Source organism: Neolamprologus brichardi, chromosome 3 (genome assembly GCF_056152115.1).
Source record: "Neolamprologus brichardi isolate AB-2024 chromosome 3, ASM5615211v1, whole genome shotgun sequence".
In the NCBI taxonomy this organism is placed as follows: Eukaryota; Metazoa; Chordata; class Actinopteri; order Cichliformes; family Cichlidae; genus Neolamprologus; species Neolamprologus brichardi.
In genome coordinates, this window is record NC_142106.1 from 23,656,360 (window position 1) to 23,671,739 (window position 15,380).

Here is a 15,380-nt window from a genome sequence, read left to right on the forward strand (position 1 = left end):
ATCTGAAAGATAAATGCCATGTTTTACCGAAGATCAGTCAATGGCACCCAGCGTTTGGTTTTCTGCTGGGTACTTGGGTCCAGAGTAGACCCAGGACACCCTGGATGGATTACATCCCTTGGCTTGGCTCAGCTGGGTTGGGAATGATTTGCTGTCTGAAGTGGAATAGTTAAAGCATCTCTGGGTCTTGTTCAGGAGTGAGGGAAGTAAGGTGCAGTGTTTGCTTTATCAGCCAGTTGTGGTGAAGAGAGAGCTGAAATTCAAAGCGAAGCTGCAGATTAACCTGACATTTACGTTTTATGGCCTCGACCTGTGGATAGTGTCCAAAAGAATCAGACTGTGAATACCAGTGAGCTTTACGAATTGATGCCATAGGTGAGTCTACTGAATGGACGAGTGGTAGCACAGGGGGCAGTCAGTATGTTAAGAAGGGAAGAAGCCTCTTGGATGAGAAGAACAGCAGATGAAGCTGAAATCATTTTTTCACAACAATCACTTGAAGAATAAAGTTGTGTTATAAAAGTATTTGACTTTAAAATACTTGAGAAGGTTCATGCACTCAGGCAGGCTATATTTGCTTCTTATTGGGAAGAAAAAAAGATTCAGAGAGTTTGTTAAACATTTCCTACAGGTGAGAAGCTATCAGATGTTCAAATTGTTTTACAGACACCTTACTGTGCATGTATTAGGTGGTAGTTTGAAGCCCTCTGGGGGGAAAAGTTAACATACATTATTTACTTTTTTTGTCCTCTAGATGTCACTAGAGGATCTCGCTTCATAATCTTGCTGCTTCTGGTTGGCAGTTAGTTTTAAAGGTTATCATCTAGAAAAAACAACAACAAACACCCAGAGCAGGTCACAGGGGTCAGTGCATGGTCTGAGGATTTCCAAACTATTTGAACTTCACTTGAGTTTTCAGAGTGACCTTTTAGACAGCTGCCATCGCTGTGGAAAGATGTTGCTGTTGATCCAGCACTTCACAAAGAACCTTTTATAGTAGTTTTCCTTCAATTTGTCACATCTTTGTGGGAGAACGTATTTATTTTCTCTCTGAGGAAGGAGGTGATGGACATTAAATAGAAATTATGATTACGCACAAGCAGTCCCCATTTATAACATCTGCACGCTAACAACCCTTCAGTGACCTTTGGGTGGGGGGTCCTTGGACCACAATTTGAGAGTCACTGACGTAGAAAATCCACTTGCAGTCACTGAAGAAGCTAACCACTTACTCCCCTAACCACTAATTACAAGGAAGATTATGGAAACCCCAGCAGTCCGGCAGAACTGATACTGATACTGGGATTATGTTGTTGTATCAAATGTTTGGCTCAGAACACACACACACACCCTCAGTCGTAACTGTGTGTGTTTGGGACTGAATGTGCACAAGCAAAGTAGACGTTCTTCCCTTCCTTCCCTTCTTTTCCTCCTCTGTCTCTCCTTCACTCTTTCTTCTTGTTCTGCTTCCATTTTTTCTGTCACTCCATCTCTTTCTCCCTCAGACAGTGTGTCTCTCTGCTGCGCTCTGTTCCAAATTAGCTCCAGCTCTCTACCCGGCCGTCGTTACAGCTCCCTCAACCAAGGATGTGAAAATAAATAGATCTGGGGGGAAAGAAGAGGTGGAGGAGATTGAGGAGTGCAAATGGCTTACAATGGAGCTATTGTCTGCTGCCACATGCCCATGGAAGTGGAGGAAGAGGAAAGAAGAAGAAGAGGGAGGATCAAAGACAAAAGTAGAAGATGGTTAAAGAAGAATAAAGTTGCGGGGGGTGGGGGGGTTTAGATGTATAGAAACAAGAAGAGGAAAGTGGGGAATTATCGGGAGGGATTATGATGGATGAGGGGCAGGAAAAAAAGATGTAGAAGTTAGTTGGAGGAGATGAAGAGGTAAGGGAGATATCTGAAAAAGAGCAGAAGGATGCTGAGAGCCAAAAAAGACGACAGGAAGGTGACGAGAGAGTGAGGAAGATGGGACAAAAAATTGGTATTTTGTTACAAAAAGCACGCCTTCAGTGAAGCCGTTTCGCTGAAGCCTGGAGTTCTATAAATATAAGATGGGCCTTTTCAAGTTTTGAACCTGCGTATGCTGTCAAAACACACCAAATAGCAGGACACTTATTCAGTCCATTCGCTGTTTACACCAGAGATTGATTTAAATCTTGTAGAGCAGCTTTGCATGACTGACAATTCCAAATAATCCTTATATGTCCCTCCTCTCCCTCGCTGGAAGCCCTTGTAAAGAGAGGGTTTACACGGTGTATCCCTCTCAATCGCATGTCATACAAAATCAGGAGTGGGGAAAAATGAGTGCGTAGAGCAGTCTGAAATTTTGTCAAATGTGACAAAGGATATGCGACAATTAAATATTTTTGCTGTACTTTATGCTTTTACCTTCAAATAACTTCCAAAATCTCTGGGAGTGAGTTTAGGCTTTCAGTCCACCGTTTACCTCAGCTGTCAGTTTGACAGGTGAGAAGCGATACAAGTCAGCGAAGCTCACTTTTGTCTGATGACAGTTTAGGGCAGGGGTCCCCAACACCGGGGCCATGGACCGGTACTGGTCCATGAGTCGTTTGGTACCAGGTTACGAGAGTTGAGGCTCAGGTGTGAAATTTATGGTTTTCTGGGTTTTTAATTGTTTTTTTTTTTTAATCGTTTTTATCGTTAACTGTGTTTCCCCGGGTCTTTTCCCATGTGTTATGAATAAATATCTTTTTTTTGGTACCAGTATTGGTTTTATTTTGTTGTATTTATCTGCAACACCTTAAAGGCTGGTCCGTGAAAATGTTGTCAGACAAACCGGTCTGTGGCACAAAAATGGTTGGGGTCCCCTAGTTTAGGGTATCCTGAGGTTTTCTGTTGGCAAGCGCTGCTGCTAGCTTTTGTTAGCCTCTGTTAGCCTCTGTTAGTTGCTGATAGCTAGCATTAGTGAAACTTACTTTGAAGTAGGTCTTGTTTACTTTGGACACCTGTTGAGCAAACTTTCACAAGATGTGATAATGTAATCAAACTGTTTATTTGAGGTAAAGTGAAATATTTTATTTTTTAGGACATGAGCCTAACATTACTTGGCACAACTATAGCTTATAACTAGCTGCTGGTTTTATTTGATTTTTGTTTTTTTTTGTTTTTCTTTTGTTTTTTTTAGCTAGTTTTTTTTGTCAGTTGTGCGGAGATGGGGAGACATGAGAGTCACATGTTTAATCTGCTAATAAATAATGGCAGCATCGATAATATATTTGTGGCTGATCTTCAGCCATGTACATAAAGCGTGATCAGGTGGAACAGCGATGTCCGTCTCGACCTGCTCCTACAGGATCAGTTGTTAATGGATTAATTCTAAGTTCATGAGAATGCATTAACTACACAATAATAAGTGTTTATTTATAAGTAGAATATTCTTTATTTCTATTTATAAACTCTAAAACAGTAGTGACTGTGAGCTTAATATGAGCATCAGAACTATAACAGCATGTATATGACAGAAAATAAGTAAAGCATAATAGGTCCTTTTGAAAGAGAACCAAGGGAGTGGAATTAGCCAGAATCGTCTGCCTTTGGCATTCTCCCATAACTCCCCTGTCATTTGTCATGTCTCTCTTTCTGTCTTGCTGTCCCATCATACCCCTCCTCCTCAAAATCTCCATGTCTGTCTCTCGTCCTTTCTTTCCACCTCCTCATCTTTCCATCTCCCTGCCTCCCTTCTTCACTCTCTTGTTCCTCTTGTTTTTCTGTTTCTTGTGTTCTCTTTCAACAGAGGACGAGTCTGAAGCTTCTGCTGTGTATTCAGTAGGCGCACACACACTCGTACACACTAATGGGAAACAGATTCCCGGTCCTGTGAAGTGGAAGAAGATTGATTACCTGTATCTAGTTACTGAACACACACATGCGTGTGCGTGCAACGAGGGTGGCTAAGGGCGCACGCTGGGTCGGTGTATTGAACCATCACAAGGGGAACGAAAATAAACTGTTATGGGCTGCTGTGTCACCCAGTCTGGACCCTGTGTGTGTGTGTTGTCTGCCGAATAATGCACCACAGTTCACTGCCATCAGACACCATTATTTCTGGCTGGCCGACTGTCTGCCAAAAAGTGATCTATAGTAGGGATGCCCCAGTCAGGTTTTAGCTTCGATCCTTATCCGAGACATTTGTTACGGAGTATTTTTCTGTACAGAGTACCAATTTGATTCTTATATGTTGTTTTGAGTATTATCAGGATTGTTTTTCCAATACTGAACAAAATGCCAAATGAATACTAAAAAAAAGGATTAGTAAAACGTTATCATAGCGTCAACTTTTCCTGCTCATCTTTGCTCAATTTTTCCTTTTAACTCCAACCTTTTGATACTCATTCTCTCTAGACTTAATTCGATGGGTACATTTTGTGAAGTTTGAGGTTGGATTTTCAGACGTTCTTCTCTGCGGCAAGCCTGCCAGCTTTTCTTCACCAAAACCAAATAAAAATAAACAAGTTTAATGTGGTTTTAGTGAAGTTTGGAGGTCCTTTTGAATAGATTTGTATTAGTTTTTTCATAATTTCAGTAGCCTTTAAAACTATTTAGTTCAATATTGAAATGATGTCCCCTGTGAGCACAGCTCTCGGTGACTGTGGGGAGGAAGAACTTGCCCTGCAACGGGGGGCAAACCTCCAATTGAACCTTGCTCAGGGAGGGGCAGTGATCTGCCGTGACCTGTTGAAAGGAGGGGGGGGGGGGGGGTCGAGAAGAAACTGTTACTGACAGCCTGTAGAGATGTTTTGTATGATGTCCTACACATATATCTGGTAGAAATAGAGACTACGAGACTGACTAGTCATCACTGTCGGCGAACACTCAGCTCCGGGTTCTTGCCTAGCTCTGTGTTAGCATGCTAACACAGAGCATTCTAACACAGAGCATGCCATCTGTGCAGGTGCTTGCAAAGAGCCGAAGTTGTGTTACCAGTGTAATGCAGCTTTTTGGGTCCAGGGTGCATGTCACACTTTACTATTGCGCTCTTGTCTTTTGTCCATATCGCCACTTATGTAGATCACGACACCGTTTTCTTCCTCCGCATACGAAATGACATCAGCTCATTGTATCACATTTGTGCAGCAAGGAAAAGGGAACATGTTAGGAGGGATGCGTTGCACCCAACGCTGGTCGCAATCAAGGTGCTGCATCAAAAACCTCCTTATGTTCGCTGTGGTCAGCTGTAGTTTATGTGGATGATGGTAGTTTGACTGCAAATACTCGCTAACTGCTACCTGAGCAGCAGTAAAACTTGGAAAAAGTGGGAAACTGGGATCGGTGGCTGTTGGTCTTTGGAGTAAAAGTTGTGCCTTAGAGTCACAGCCAACACTTTTCAAAGGAGACAGCCTTTACTTTGAAGGCGAATGGTTTCAGTTTCCAGTTTGCCACATGCTTTTCAAGTGTTACCACAGCTCGGCGAGTAGCATATGAGTGTTTGCAGATAAGATGCCTTGTTCCACGCAAACCAAGCAAGCTGCCACACTTGCCCATGGTAAAACAGTCACAAGGAGGTTTTTGTCATCCGATTGGAGGATGCAGATTCTCCCCTAGCACTGGTGGCTTCTTTGGGGTCATTGAGCAATCTGTTTCCAATCAACCTCCAGCTGCCACTCGCCAGGTGGTTAGGGAGTGAATATTTTTAGTGGTTGCCAGATTGTTGCAGACTGGTCTCTAGTAACTGGGGCCTAGTTCACTTGACTCTACACTGTCACATTTTACAAACCTTATTAGCTGCATAACTAAGGGATCGTTCAGGCAATCAAACAATTGGTCGGTTAAAAGCGTCTCCATTAGCTGCTCTTTAAATGCTCCCTATGAGAGCGTTTCATTCAGAGCTGTTTAAAGATTTCTTGGATCCCACAAACACATTTTTCAAAGGATAACAAGCAATCTTGGAAACAATTTTACATTTATTGTTAACAGCATTACTTTTACATTTTCAGTGATTGGTTTTTTTTTTTTTTTTTTTTTTTTTTTTGTAGATACGACCATGTTTTCCAAACATGCTCCGTCACTTTGGTTACATTTTTTGTGGGAGAAATCAATGTAGATTTTACACACATGTCCCTCGGACCCACCCCCACAACAAACGACCCGTTGAAACCACTTGTCACCAAACGCATCACAGCATCTTTGCTCTTTCACTTACAGTGTTTCTCAGTTTGCCCACTTGGTTTGCAAATGCACTCAGAGACATCGACTCACCTCAGCCACATATTTAAGTCAGGACTGCCCTCCTTTCGTTTCCACAGAGTAATTTCTGATCATTTAAAAAGTATTTAAAGTGATTTTACTTTAAACCATTATAGTGTGGCTGATCCCAAATGCTGTGCTTCCTTCCTTTTGTACAGTTTTTATTTTTTTCTCACTCCAATGCCATCATGTATTCCAAACCTGTCTTCCTCCTCGCCACCTTTCCCATTTCTCTTTCCTTTTCTTCCCAACTCCTACTGTTCGTTTTCCATCTGCTCCACTCCCCATGCCTCCCATGTTTCCCTCCTGTAACTGCGTCCCAGTTTCTCATGGCTTTTTTGCGCCGCAGATGACGCACATTCCCACACTTGTGCTTCAAGCGCCGTACCGAATTCCGTTCCCAAAGAAAAAAACACAACAAAAGACGGGGTTAAAAAGGCTTCCCGGTTAAGAGTGAATGGTCGGGTGAGTGTGTATACAGTACTGTTAGCGGGCATGGATGCACCTGCTGAAGAATTCCGGAGCCCGACTCGACCGCCGCGCCGAGTTACTTTGACGCAGGTGCTGACGTCGCTGAAAACCTCTTCTCTTTTCTCCGCCATTCACAGGTTGCTGTCTTTTGTGGTCGAGCTATGTTAAGTTGTACATTTCTGAGTATTTGAACAATTACAAAGAAATGACTCGCAAACACAACAGGACTCTTCACTCTGTGGTTCTCGCCATCTTGAGTTTCTCATCCTGTTGTTCTTTCAGCATTTTGATTTAATTCGATGTAAAGTAATTAGAGAAAACACTCAGAGCTCGGCACATTCCTCAGAGTTAGGCCTAAGCTCCTCCTGCAGCTGAACGACACTTTCCTGATTTAGTTTGTTCTTATTGTCCCCCATGACTCACTTGTCTTCTGTGGGTGTGTGTTTGTTTGTGTTTGGACATTAGATCAAAGATGGCATTGTGTTCATACACAAGCATCCCTGATATTGTGCTCTTCTGGGTTTGTGCCCATCTGCCCTCGTGTCCGGAACAGTTTTTCTCATTAACCTTGCATTAACAGCCCAAAACGAAGCATTTTGATGTGTATGACGTCTTTATTGACGTTCCATTCGAGACATTTAAGCGCACAAAGCAGCCTACGTGTTGGCGCCAGTGATAAAGGAAGGTGTTTGCATAGGTTTTTCAAAAGTAGCCCGATGCGGATATAGGTGTGGATGGAAAGGCATGCTGACCTCATTTCTGAGGGTTTTCCCACAGAAAAATGTTGGCGACCATGCTGCGCCCGAGGCCCGACTGGAGGAGGATTTCAAAGAAAGGCCATTCGAAGAATGGTGGTCATGTTAAAGAGTTCAAAATGCACATCAGGCCCATGTAGACATAAATGACTAAAGACTTCAGATCAGTTTTATTTGTATGTAGAAGTGCAAGAGGATGATCTCCTACCAGCGAGGTCCTGACAAAGACTTGGCCACCTCTGGAGTGACCGCGGCTCTGTTTTCACTCTGTTATGGAGACCAGCTTCCATTAATTTCTAACTAAAACTTCCTGTTTTTTAGTATTTTTATTTTTAGAGCTCATCATCGAGCACTGCCGCACAGGGAGATGAATGTATCACTTCCCACAGTAATCCCCGAACAGCGATGTAGACGCAGGACACAATTAGCATCAGAAATGACATTACACATGGCATTGTTTGGTAGGGGAATCTTTCCAGGTAGACTTTTCCATTTCCTGCTCTTTTACCCCACCTTCTTTTAAATGACCACGTTTTTGAGAAACTTAAATGACAGGATGAGTTGGACATTAACCAAATGCAGCTCTGCGTTCAGAGCTGCCTTAATTCTTCGTGGCAGAGGTTCAAGGAGATGCTGGAAAGATTCCACGGAGATTTTGGTCCATACAGACGTGATAGCATCATGCTGCACATCCTTAATGTGAATCTCCTGTTCCACCACATTGCAAAGGTTCGCTGTTGAAGTGAGATCTGGTGACTGCGGAGCCATGTTGAATAGAGTGAACTCATTGTAATGTTCAAGAAACCAGTTTCTGAGCTTTGTGACTTGTGTAGGTCACAAAGCTAGACGCAGCTTTAAGGTTTGACGTGTTGTGCTTTCAGAGATGCTCTTCTGTATTTGGTTGTCTTGAGAGCTTATTTGAGTTACTTTTGTGTTCCTGTCAGCGCAAAACAATCTGGCCATTCTCTTCCTGTATCAACAAAGCATTTTTGCCAAGAGATCTGCCGACCACTGGGTATTTTCTATATCAGTTTTGTATCCCTTATTACCTGTAACAAGGAGGTTGGTTTTTTGTTATTTTGTGCATGTATTTAAAGAGAACAAAGAAAATTAAATGAATTCATGCAAAATGAAATACTATTTCATTAGAAATAAATATTGCTCAGAGAATGAGCTGCCTCAGTGAAGATTTGTGCTTTCGGAGTCCTTCCTGTTTTATTTTTTTTCGGACAGTTTTTGTTCTCCAAATTTATTTATTTTTTTGGTAAGCTTGAGTTTAAGGAACAGCTGAATCGAAGGCGTTGTCGAGCAAAAGCACAGGTCAGACATGTAATCTGTCCCTGTCTGCACTTTTATGTCTCGAGCACTAATTTTACGTGCTTTGTTTTCATAGACTCCTCATCCTTCCTGTCCTTCCCTTCCTGGCCTGCTATTTTCCCTCCTGTGTATTCTTAGGCTGCTTTGGTAGATCACTTTTATTGGCCATTTCCAATGGGACGAGGAGTGGCTCAAAAGGTCTAAACCGGTGACCTCACAACACCGTCCACAATTTCTGACATTTTTCCCGAAATGTTCCTAAAACGAGGGGGGGTACTGTGAGCAATCACCCGAGCATTTATTGCTCACATGCTGAGTTGGATTAATACCATTTCCCCGTTAGTGTCTGAAAGCAGTTTGTGTTTTTTGAATTTTTCTTGGGTTTGTTTTCTGCTCCGTCCCCTATAAAAGTTGTTGCATGTGATGAGTTTTATTGCAGACAGAGTGTGAGAGTTATCAGACAACATCTGGTTTTGGTGTCAGAGCGTGAAAATCAAAGAGCTTCCATTGTTTTGCTCTGAAGTTGTGCCAGCGCCTAAATGCAAATTCTCGTCTGTCGGACTTAAAAGAGATTCTGGGAAATGTAGGAAGTAACTGAAATGAACCAAACAATGCAGGTTTAAAATAATCCGTTGACCCTTTGTGGAGTTCTCATCTGCTTTTCTGTTTTGTTCTCCAGGCCCAGCTACAGCGCTCACTGGACAGCTCCGTCTCTCCTCAGCCAAGGGTCCTACTCGGCCGGCGCGGCAGAAAGGCGGCGCCGGCAGCGATTCGGGCTGGAATGGGTGTCAACCCGCTGTCAGAACATGACACGGGAGTTCTGGATGTGGAGGATGAAGAGGAGGAAGATGAAGTGAGAAAACTGCAAACACACACACACAAAATCAAGACAACACGAAGCCTCCAATTATCTGGCTTCACCTTATTTGATGAAACAAACATCTCTGTACTGATACGTTTGTACATCCAGTGCATCCCATTCATCTCAGATTGGTCCAGAATCGTCTCTGATCTCGCCCCCATGGCGGGGTACATGAGTCGCCTGGGCAGCTCAGACTTGTTTCCAAGCGAGCTGACATTCATTTTTAAAACCCCTTAAACAGTCAGATAATTGTTGCCAATCCTGACCGTGGGTTTCCCCTAAGATTGGCAGGCTGGACCAATTTCGTTTGAAGTCTGATTATCCTTCAGTGTGGCCTCAGTTTTATTTGCTTCCTGCTGCGTTTTCTTTGTTGTTAGTCAGTTTTTAGTCTTTCTGTCCTTTCATCTCTTCCATGTGTCCTCTTCTCGCCCAAGGCTTATGCCGCTTTTTCTACGTGACTCTTTCTCTCTTTTTTTTTGTCTTCTTCTTTCTCTTTCCATTCATTTCCTTTTCCTTCCACATTGACTGCGAATGTTTCTTCAGTCCCAGTAGTCTGAAGTCATTAGGTCCGGCCCAGGTGACATTTCTGATGTTTCCGGAGAGCGAACATTCATCCCACTGCAGCACGTAGCCCACATAAACCAGCTTATACTGGGCGCACGCTCAAATACAACTACTGCTCGAAACATTGTACCAAAGTATTCAACATATTCAAAAGACTGTTCCCATGGGCTGGAGCAGATTCTAGTCTTTGAAAGGGAAAGGAGCGCAAATCAAACAGCTGAGGGTAAAAACAATTTATAAAAAAAAACTTGCTGAAAGATCATACAGTAATGACTGGGCTCTCTGCCAGTGGGCAAACCAACAAATAAATAATAAGAGCCGACATTTACTGTGAAAATGCAGCTGGATGTTTCGTGGTCCGCTTGTTAAGTCTAATGCCTTTAGAGATTTCCGAATCCAAAATGCTTCTTTAGATCCTAAAAGCAAACAAACACAGAGGGATCACTGAGAGTTAAAATAGTTCAAATTCTTTGGTCTCCAATAAGATGATCAGTGTGGTGCTTCTCTCAGGTTTTGCAATTACGTGTAACTTCTGTGCATATTTACAAGGCTGAGGAGAGCTGCTGCGTGGTTTGGAAGTTGTGATCTTAAGGTTAATGTCGACACTGAAGTCTTGCTTGGCCTGAGAGTGATTGTTTTCTGGAGTGTTCTGATATTTAGAATCTGTGTTGCGCTGTGTGTACTAAAGTAATTTTCGTAAGCTTAAAGACTTTCTACACCTCAGCACAGTGAAACTTTAATGTCCCCATGGCAGCTTGTTTTGTAGAAGTCCAACATAATAAATACAGACAGACAGTGTTGTGCAAAAGTCTTCGGCCATGCCTCATTTCTTCTTATGTTGTTTCCAAGGATCCAGAGATGCTTGGAAGTTTTTAAAGTCTTGAGAAATAATTCTGCAGTTCTTTGGACTTTGGCCTTTAACTTTTTTCAGTCGTTTTCAGTCCAGTCTTTGTACCTGACAACTTTCAGAGGAATGTTCTTTTTGTTTATTGAACCACAAATGACAACTTAGGAAAATTAAATTTTAAATTTCTGCACTTTGTTCCTAGCAGCCTGTTGTAAAAACAAATCAGTTGTTCCCATTTTTTTTAGTTGAATCTACAAAAATGCCAAAGATAACAGTCTGACAGGCACACCAAGGTGATTCCCAAACTTGGCATATGTCAACATGGCATGCAGTGTGTCCTAAAACAATGTAAGGAAACTGGACAAATGAAGGAGAAAAGAAATATTCGTACTCAGAAATGTCTTCAGCAGATGAACAGTATCTGGAAGTCATGTCCTTAAGAAACAGGAAAAAATCCAGCAAAGACCCGACACAGGACCTGAGGGATCCATCTGGCCCTTCGTTGATCCGTCTGCTGGTCCCTGAAACCTCATCAGGAATGGTCTCAGCGGAAGGATGGCTGTCAAGAAGAATTCTTAAGAAAGTGGAACAGGGAAAAAAGACTGAGGTTTGCCAAACTGCATAAGAACTGGACTGAAAATCAAGGACAACATGTCTTATTGATGAATTCAAATTTGAAGTTTTAGGTTCAAATCCCTGTTAGTATATTTGAATGAGATCAAAGTTGCAACAGTGAGACTCTACAGCGATCTGATCTGTAAAACACGGCGGAAGTGCTGTCATGGTTTTGTTCTATCCACTGTTTAAAGAGCAACAGTGGATAGAACAAATGAATATCTGAATCTGTTAGTCCTACATTTAGGAAAACCAAATCTTCTCCTTGATGGAAGCATCTGGAATTCTGGAACGTAAAAGACGAAGAGGGTCCAAATGATGGAGGGTGATCTTGCAAGGGCCTTCGCTTCATACAGTTCCTGAAGCTCATTAAAGGTGGAGCCAGTGATGTTACAGCTTACCCTGATACAGGACTAGTGGCACTAAAGAGCTGTTTTGTGTGTGTGTGTGGTTTTTTTCTTTTTTTCTTTTGTGTGTGTGTTTTTTTTTGTATGCGGGTGTTCGTGTCTGTTTAGATAACAGGTGACACCGCTGCACCTTTTAAAAAGGCGAGAGCCTCGGTAACAATTTAGTTGTTACATGATATTTAAAAAGATTAAAAAAAAGCCTGTTTAGAAAAACAAAGTGAAAAGGGAGTATATCAGCTGAAGGCTTCTTAAATCTGTTGAGGGAATAAGAATAAAGCTTCTGCTAACTGCTGAAGCGCCTGTAAATAAAAGCTCTGGACAGGCGGCCGAGGAAGGAACACATCAACGCTGTCAGTGAACACTTGTGACTGTGTCGCCAATATTAAACATGCTCTAAATAAACATCTTAATGCTGACAGCTGGCAGTGACTCCTTTAAGAATTAAGAATAGTCTACACACAAACACACATACACTCACTCATCATGACTTGATCATCTGAATGTAAACTGTGACCGAGCCCAGCTGGAGCAGACCCGGTCCGACCGGTCAGTCAGTGCGCCCAAATTACATCTGTAATTGGCCCGACAGTCATTAAGTGTGTGTCCAGCTTCAGACACTCGAAACAGTCTCCTCATAGGCGCGTGTCTCGCCACTTGGCAGCCATCTTGGCAACATCTCCAGGCGCTTATTTCAGGTTAACAAGAACAGGCAACCTATTTATGTGAAGAGGAAGCGAAACATAACTGCATTTTCGAATAGAAGCAGCAGTCAGATCTGATTTAAAAAAACAAAACAAACCCCAAACCTTTAAAAGTTAGATGACTTTGCCCTAAAATAAAGTCTGAAAAGCTTTTTTATGTTTCTGCCACACGTACACAGTTTCATAACATCGCAGCTCCATAACAGGCTAGATCATGTCTCCAGCTTATCCTCCCACCCGAGCACGGAACAAATGACATGTTAATTCACAGTGAGGGCCCTCCTTATGAAATTAGGCAAATCTGAAAAAGTTCCCATCTGGCTGCCTCAGAATCACCTGATTGTCGTGTATAACAGCTTAAGTGTATTTAAGTGCATTTAGTGAAGCCGTGCAGTATATTACTGTCAGACTGTGAAATTGTTCCATGCTCCAAATTAGATAGGGTTGGATTGAAATACGACTTTTTTACTTCTACATTTTTTCCTGTAGAAATGACAGCCATATGAAATTTTCAGGGGTAAAAAACTTGTTAAACTTCTGTTTAAAACTGCAGCCACACGCACGCAGTTCACGCCAAGTAAAAGTCTCACAAACAAAAGCCAAAGTTTCTTTTGTCCTCCCCCCCCCCCCTCCCCCCTTCTATCTGTGACTAACTTTGAGCTTTAAAATCATGAGATGTATATATGAGACATGATAGTTTAGAGTTTTAGTCCACCAGTTTAATATCTGTGATTCGGAGTAACAGAAACAAAAACTGGTGTTGGATATTTTATTCTTATCATTTTTTTATTACTATACAAAAAGAACAAAACAAAATTGGGTGGGACTCACCGACTGGAGATTTGTGCTTCAGGTGGAAATCTATGCTGCAGCTACACCATGATCTGACATGCATCGCCCTAGAAATGTAACTGCACATCAGGTCGATGCAGCCCGCCACTATTTTGAGTAGCCTGTTCAGTACCATTGATTACAGCTGTGCTTAAAGCACAGTTTTTGAAATAATCTTTGATAGAACAACAACTACCATAGCATCAATGTAAGGACTCACAGCAAATTCTTGGTGGGCGATTTCTGAAACCACTAAAATGTACAACGAAGTGGAAAAACGTCAGGAGCAAATATGTTTGCCGCTGGAAAAAAATATGAACACAACAAAGAAGGAAGAAGGAAAAAATGTCTCAGCATTCCATTTTTATTCTGTCGGCTGGGACATGTAAAGGTGTGTGGGTTTTTCTTAGTCTGTGGGGAACTCCAGGCCGGTGTCCTGAAGGTTTTAAATGTGTCCTTGATCCAACACAGCTGATTTAAATGGCTAAATGACCTCCTGAACATGTCTTGAAGTTCTCCAGAGGCTGGCAATGAACTAATCATGTGATTCAGGTGTGTTGACCCAAGGTGAGATCTAAAACCTGCGTGGCAGGCCCTGGAGTTCCCCACTCCTGGTTTAAACTAAACTCTGGTTCGTTTTCCCCCTTGGTGCAGTTTACTTGTGCCGATTTGAATCTTACTCTGAAACAACCATACTGAGTCTGTGGGGGAAAAAAAGAAAGAAAGAAGAAAGGTCTGTACAGGCTAGCAGCTAGCTGTGAAATTTATGTTCTCAAAAGTCCAGAACACAGCACCATCCGAATGGATTCACTTTTGTTTCTCCGGTCCAGGCACATCTGGACAGTAAGCTGACTGAGCATTCTCACGTTGTTTTCAGTGATGCATTTTCGTTCGCTTAAGGTTCACTTGGATTTTTCTGTGTGTGAAAAGAAAACAAAGCGCAGTGAAAGGCTACAAGTTTACAAACCCATCAACTGATTCAGATCGAAGTAAATGAGCTGTGAAGGTGTGAAGATGCCCTTATAGGAATGGTGGGAACACACCTTCATTTTTGAGCTACAAACATTGAGAACCGCTGACTTCCTCATGCTGTCCACATATCGTACAACAAAAAAACCGCCGGCACACAGTTAAGTTTGGAGAAAAATGTTCAAATACTATGAACTTGTGGAAATCGTGTCAGGGCAGCAAAGCGGGCACAAAGCATTTTGACACTGAACTCTTCAAGTCATCCCTCGCGGGATCAGAGTTCCTTTTTGGAGCCTTTTGTTGTTCTTGCTCGGGGAAAATAAAGTACAATGAGGTTAAGGAGAGAATAGAGCTGAACTTGTCACCCCTGTGCTGCCATTCTGTTTTAAGGTCCCTGTCGTCCCCTTGGCTTTATTTATGTCCTGTAAACTTGACTCAACCTTCTTCACAGGAAAACCTTGGCTCGAACAAAGACCTGACCCCGTGTCCGTCAGGGTTACGACCGTGTTGGCGCCGCTGGCTTCAGCGATGCCAACCATCAGTGTCACGTCTCCTCACGCCAACCCTGCCTCTGCATCACTTCTTCTACTTCCCTTCATTTACAAGCATCCCCCATGTTTGTTTCTCACTCCTTTACCTTATCTTCTAATTCTTGTTTCTTTTGGCTTGTTTCTCACCTTTATGTTTTTCATCTGCTTCCACTGGTTCCATTCATCCTCTTTTTCTTTCCACCTCTGCCTTTAGAGTCATTTTTGGTTGTCTTTAAGTTTTACCTGCCTGTGTTTGTATTTCCCCCCCCCTCTAATTCTCAGCTCTTCCTCTGTCTTTAAG

The 15,380-nt window shown here is 42.4% G+C and overlaps 1 protein-coding gene across 2 annotated transcripts in view; it reads left to right on the forward strand.

The window, feature by feature from the left end:
* exoc6b (exocyst complex component 6B) overlaps positions 1–15,380 on the forward strand; it is a 139,273-nt gene that overhangs the window by 23,107 nt on the left and 100,786 nt on the right. For both annotated transcript variants that reach the window (XM_087835100.1, XM_006803410.3), the window contains exon 7: positions 9,433–9,606. In XM_087835100.1, coding sequence (XP_087691226.1) covers positions 9,433–9,606 — 174 coding nt within the window. The remainder of the gene's footprint in view (positions 1–9,432; positions 9,607–15,380) is intronic.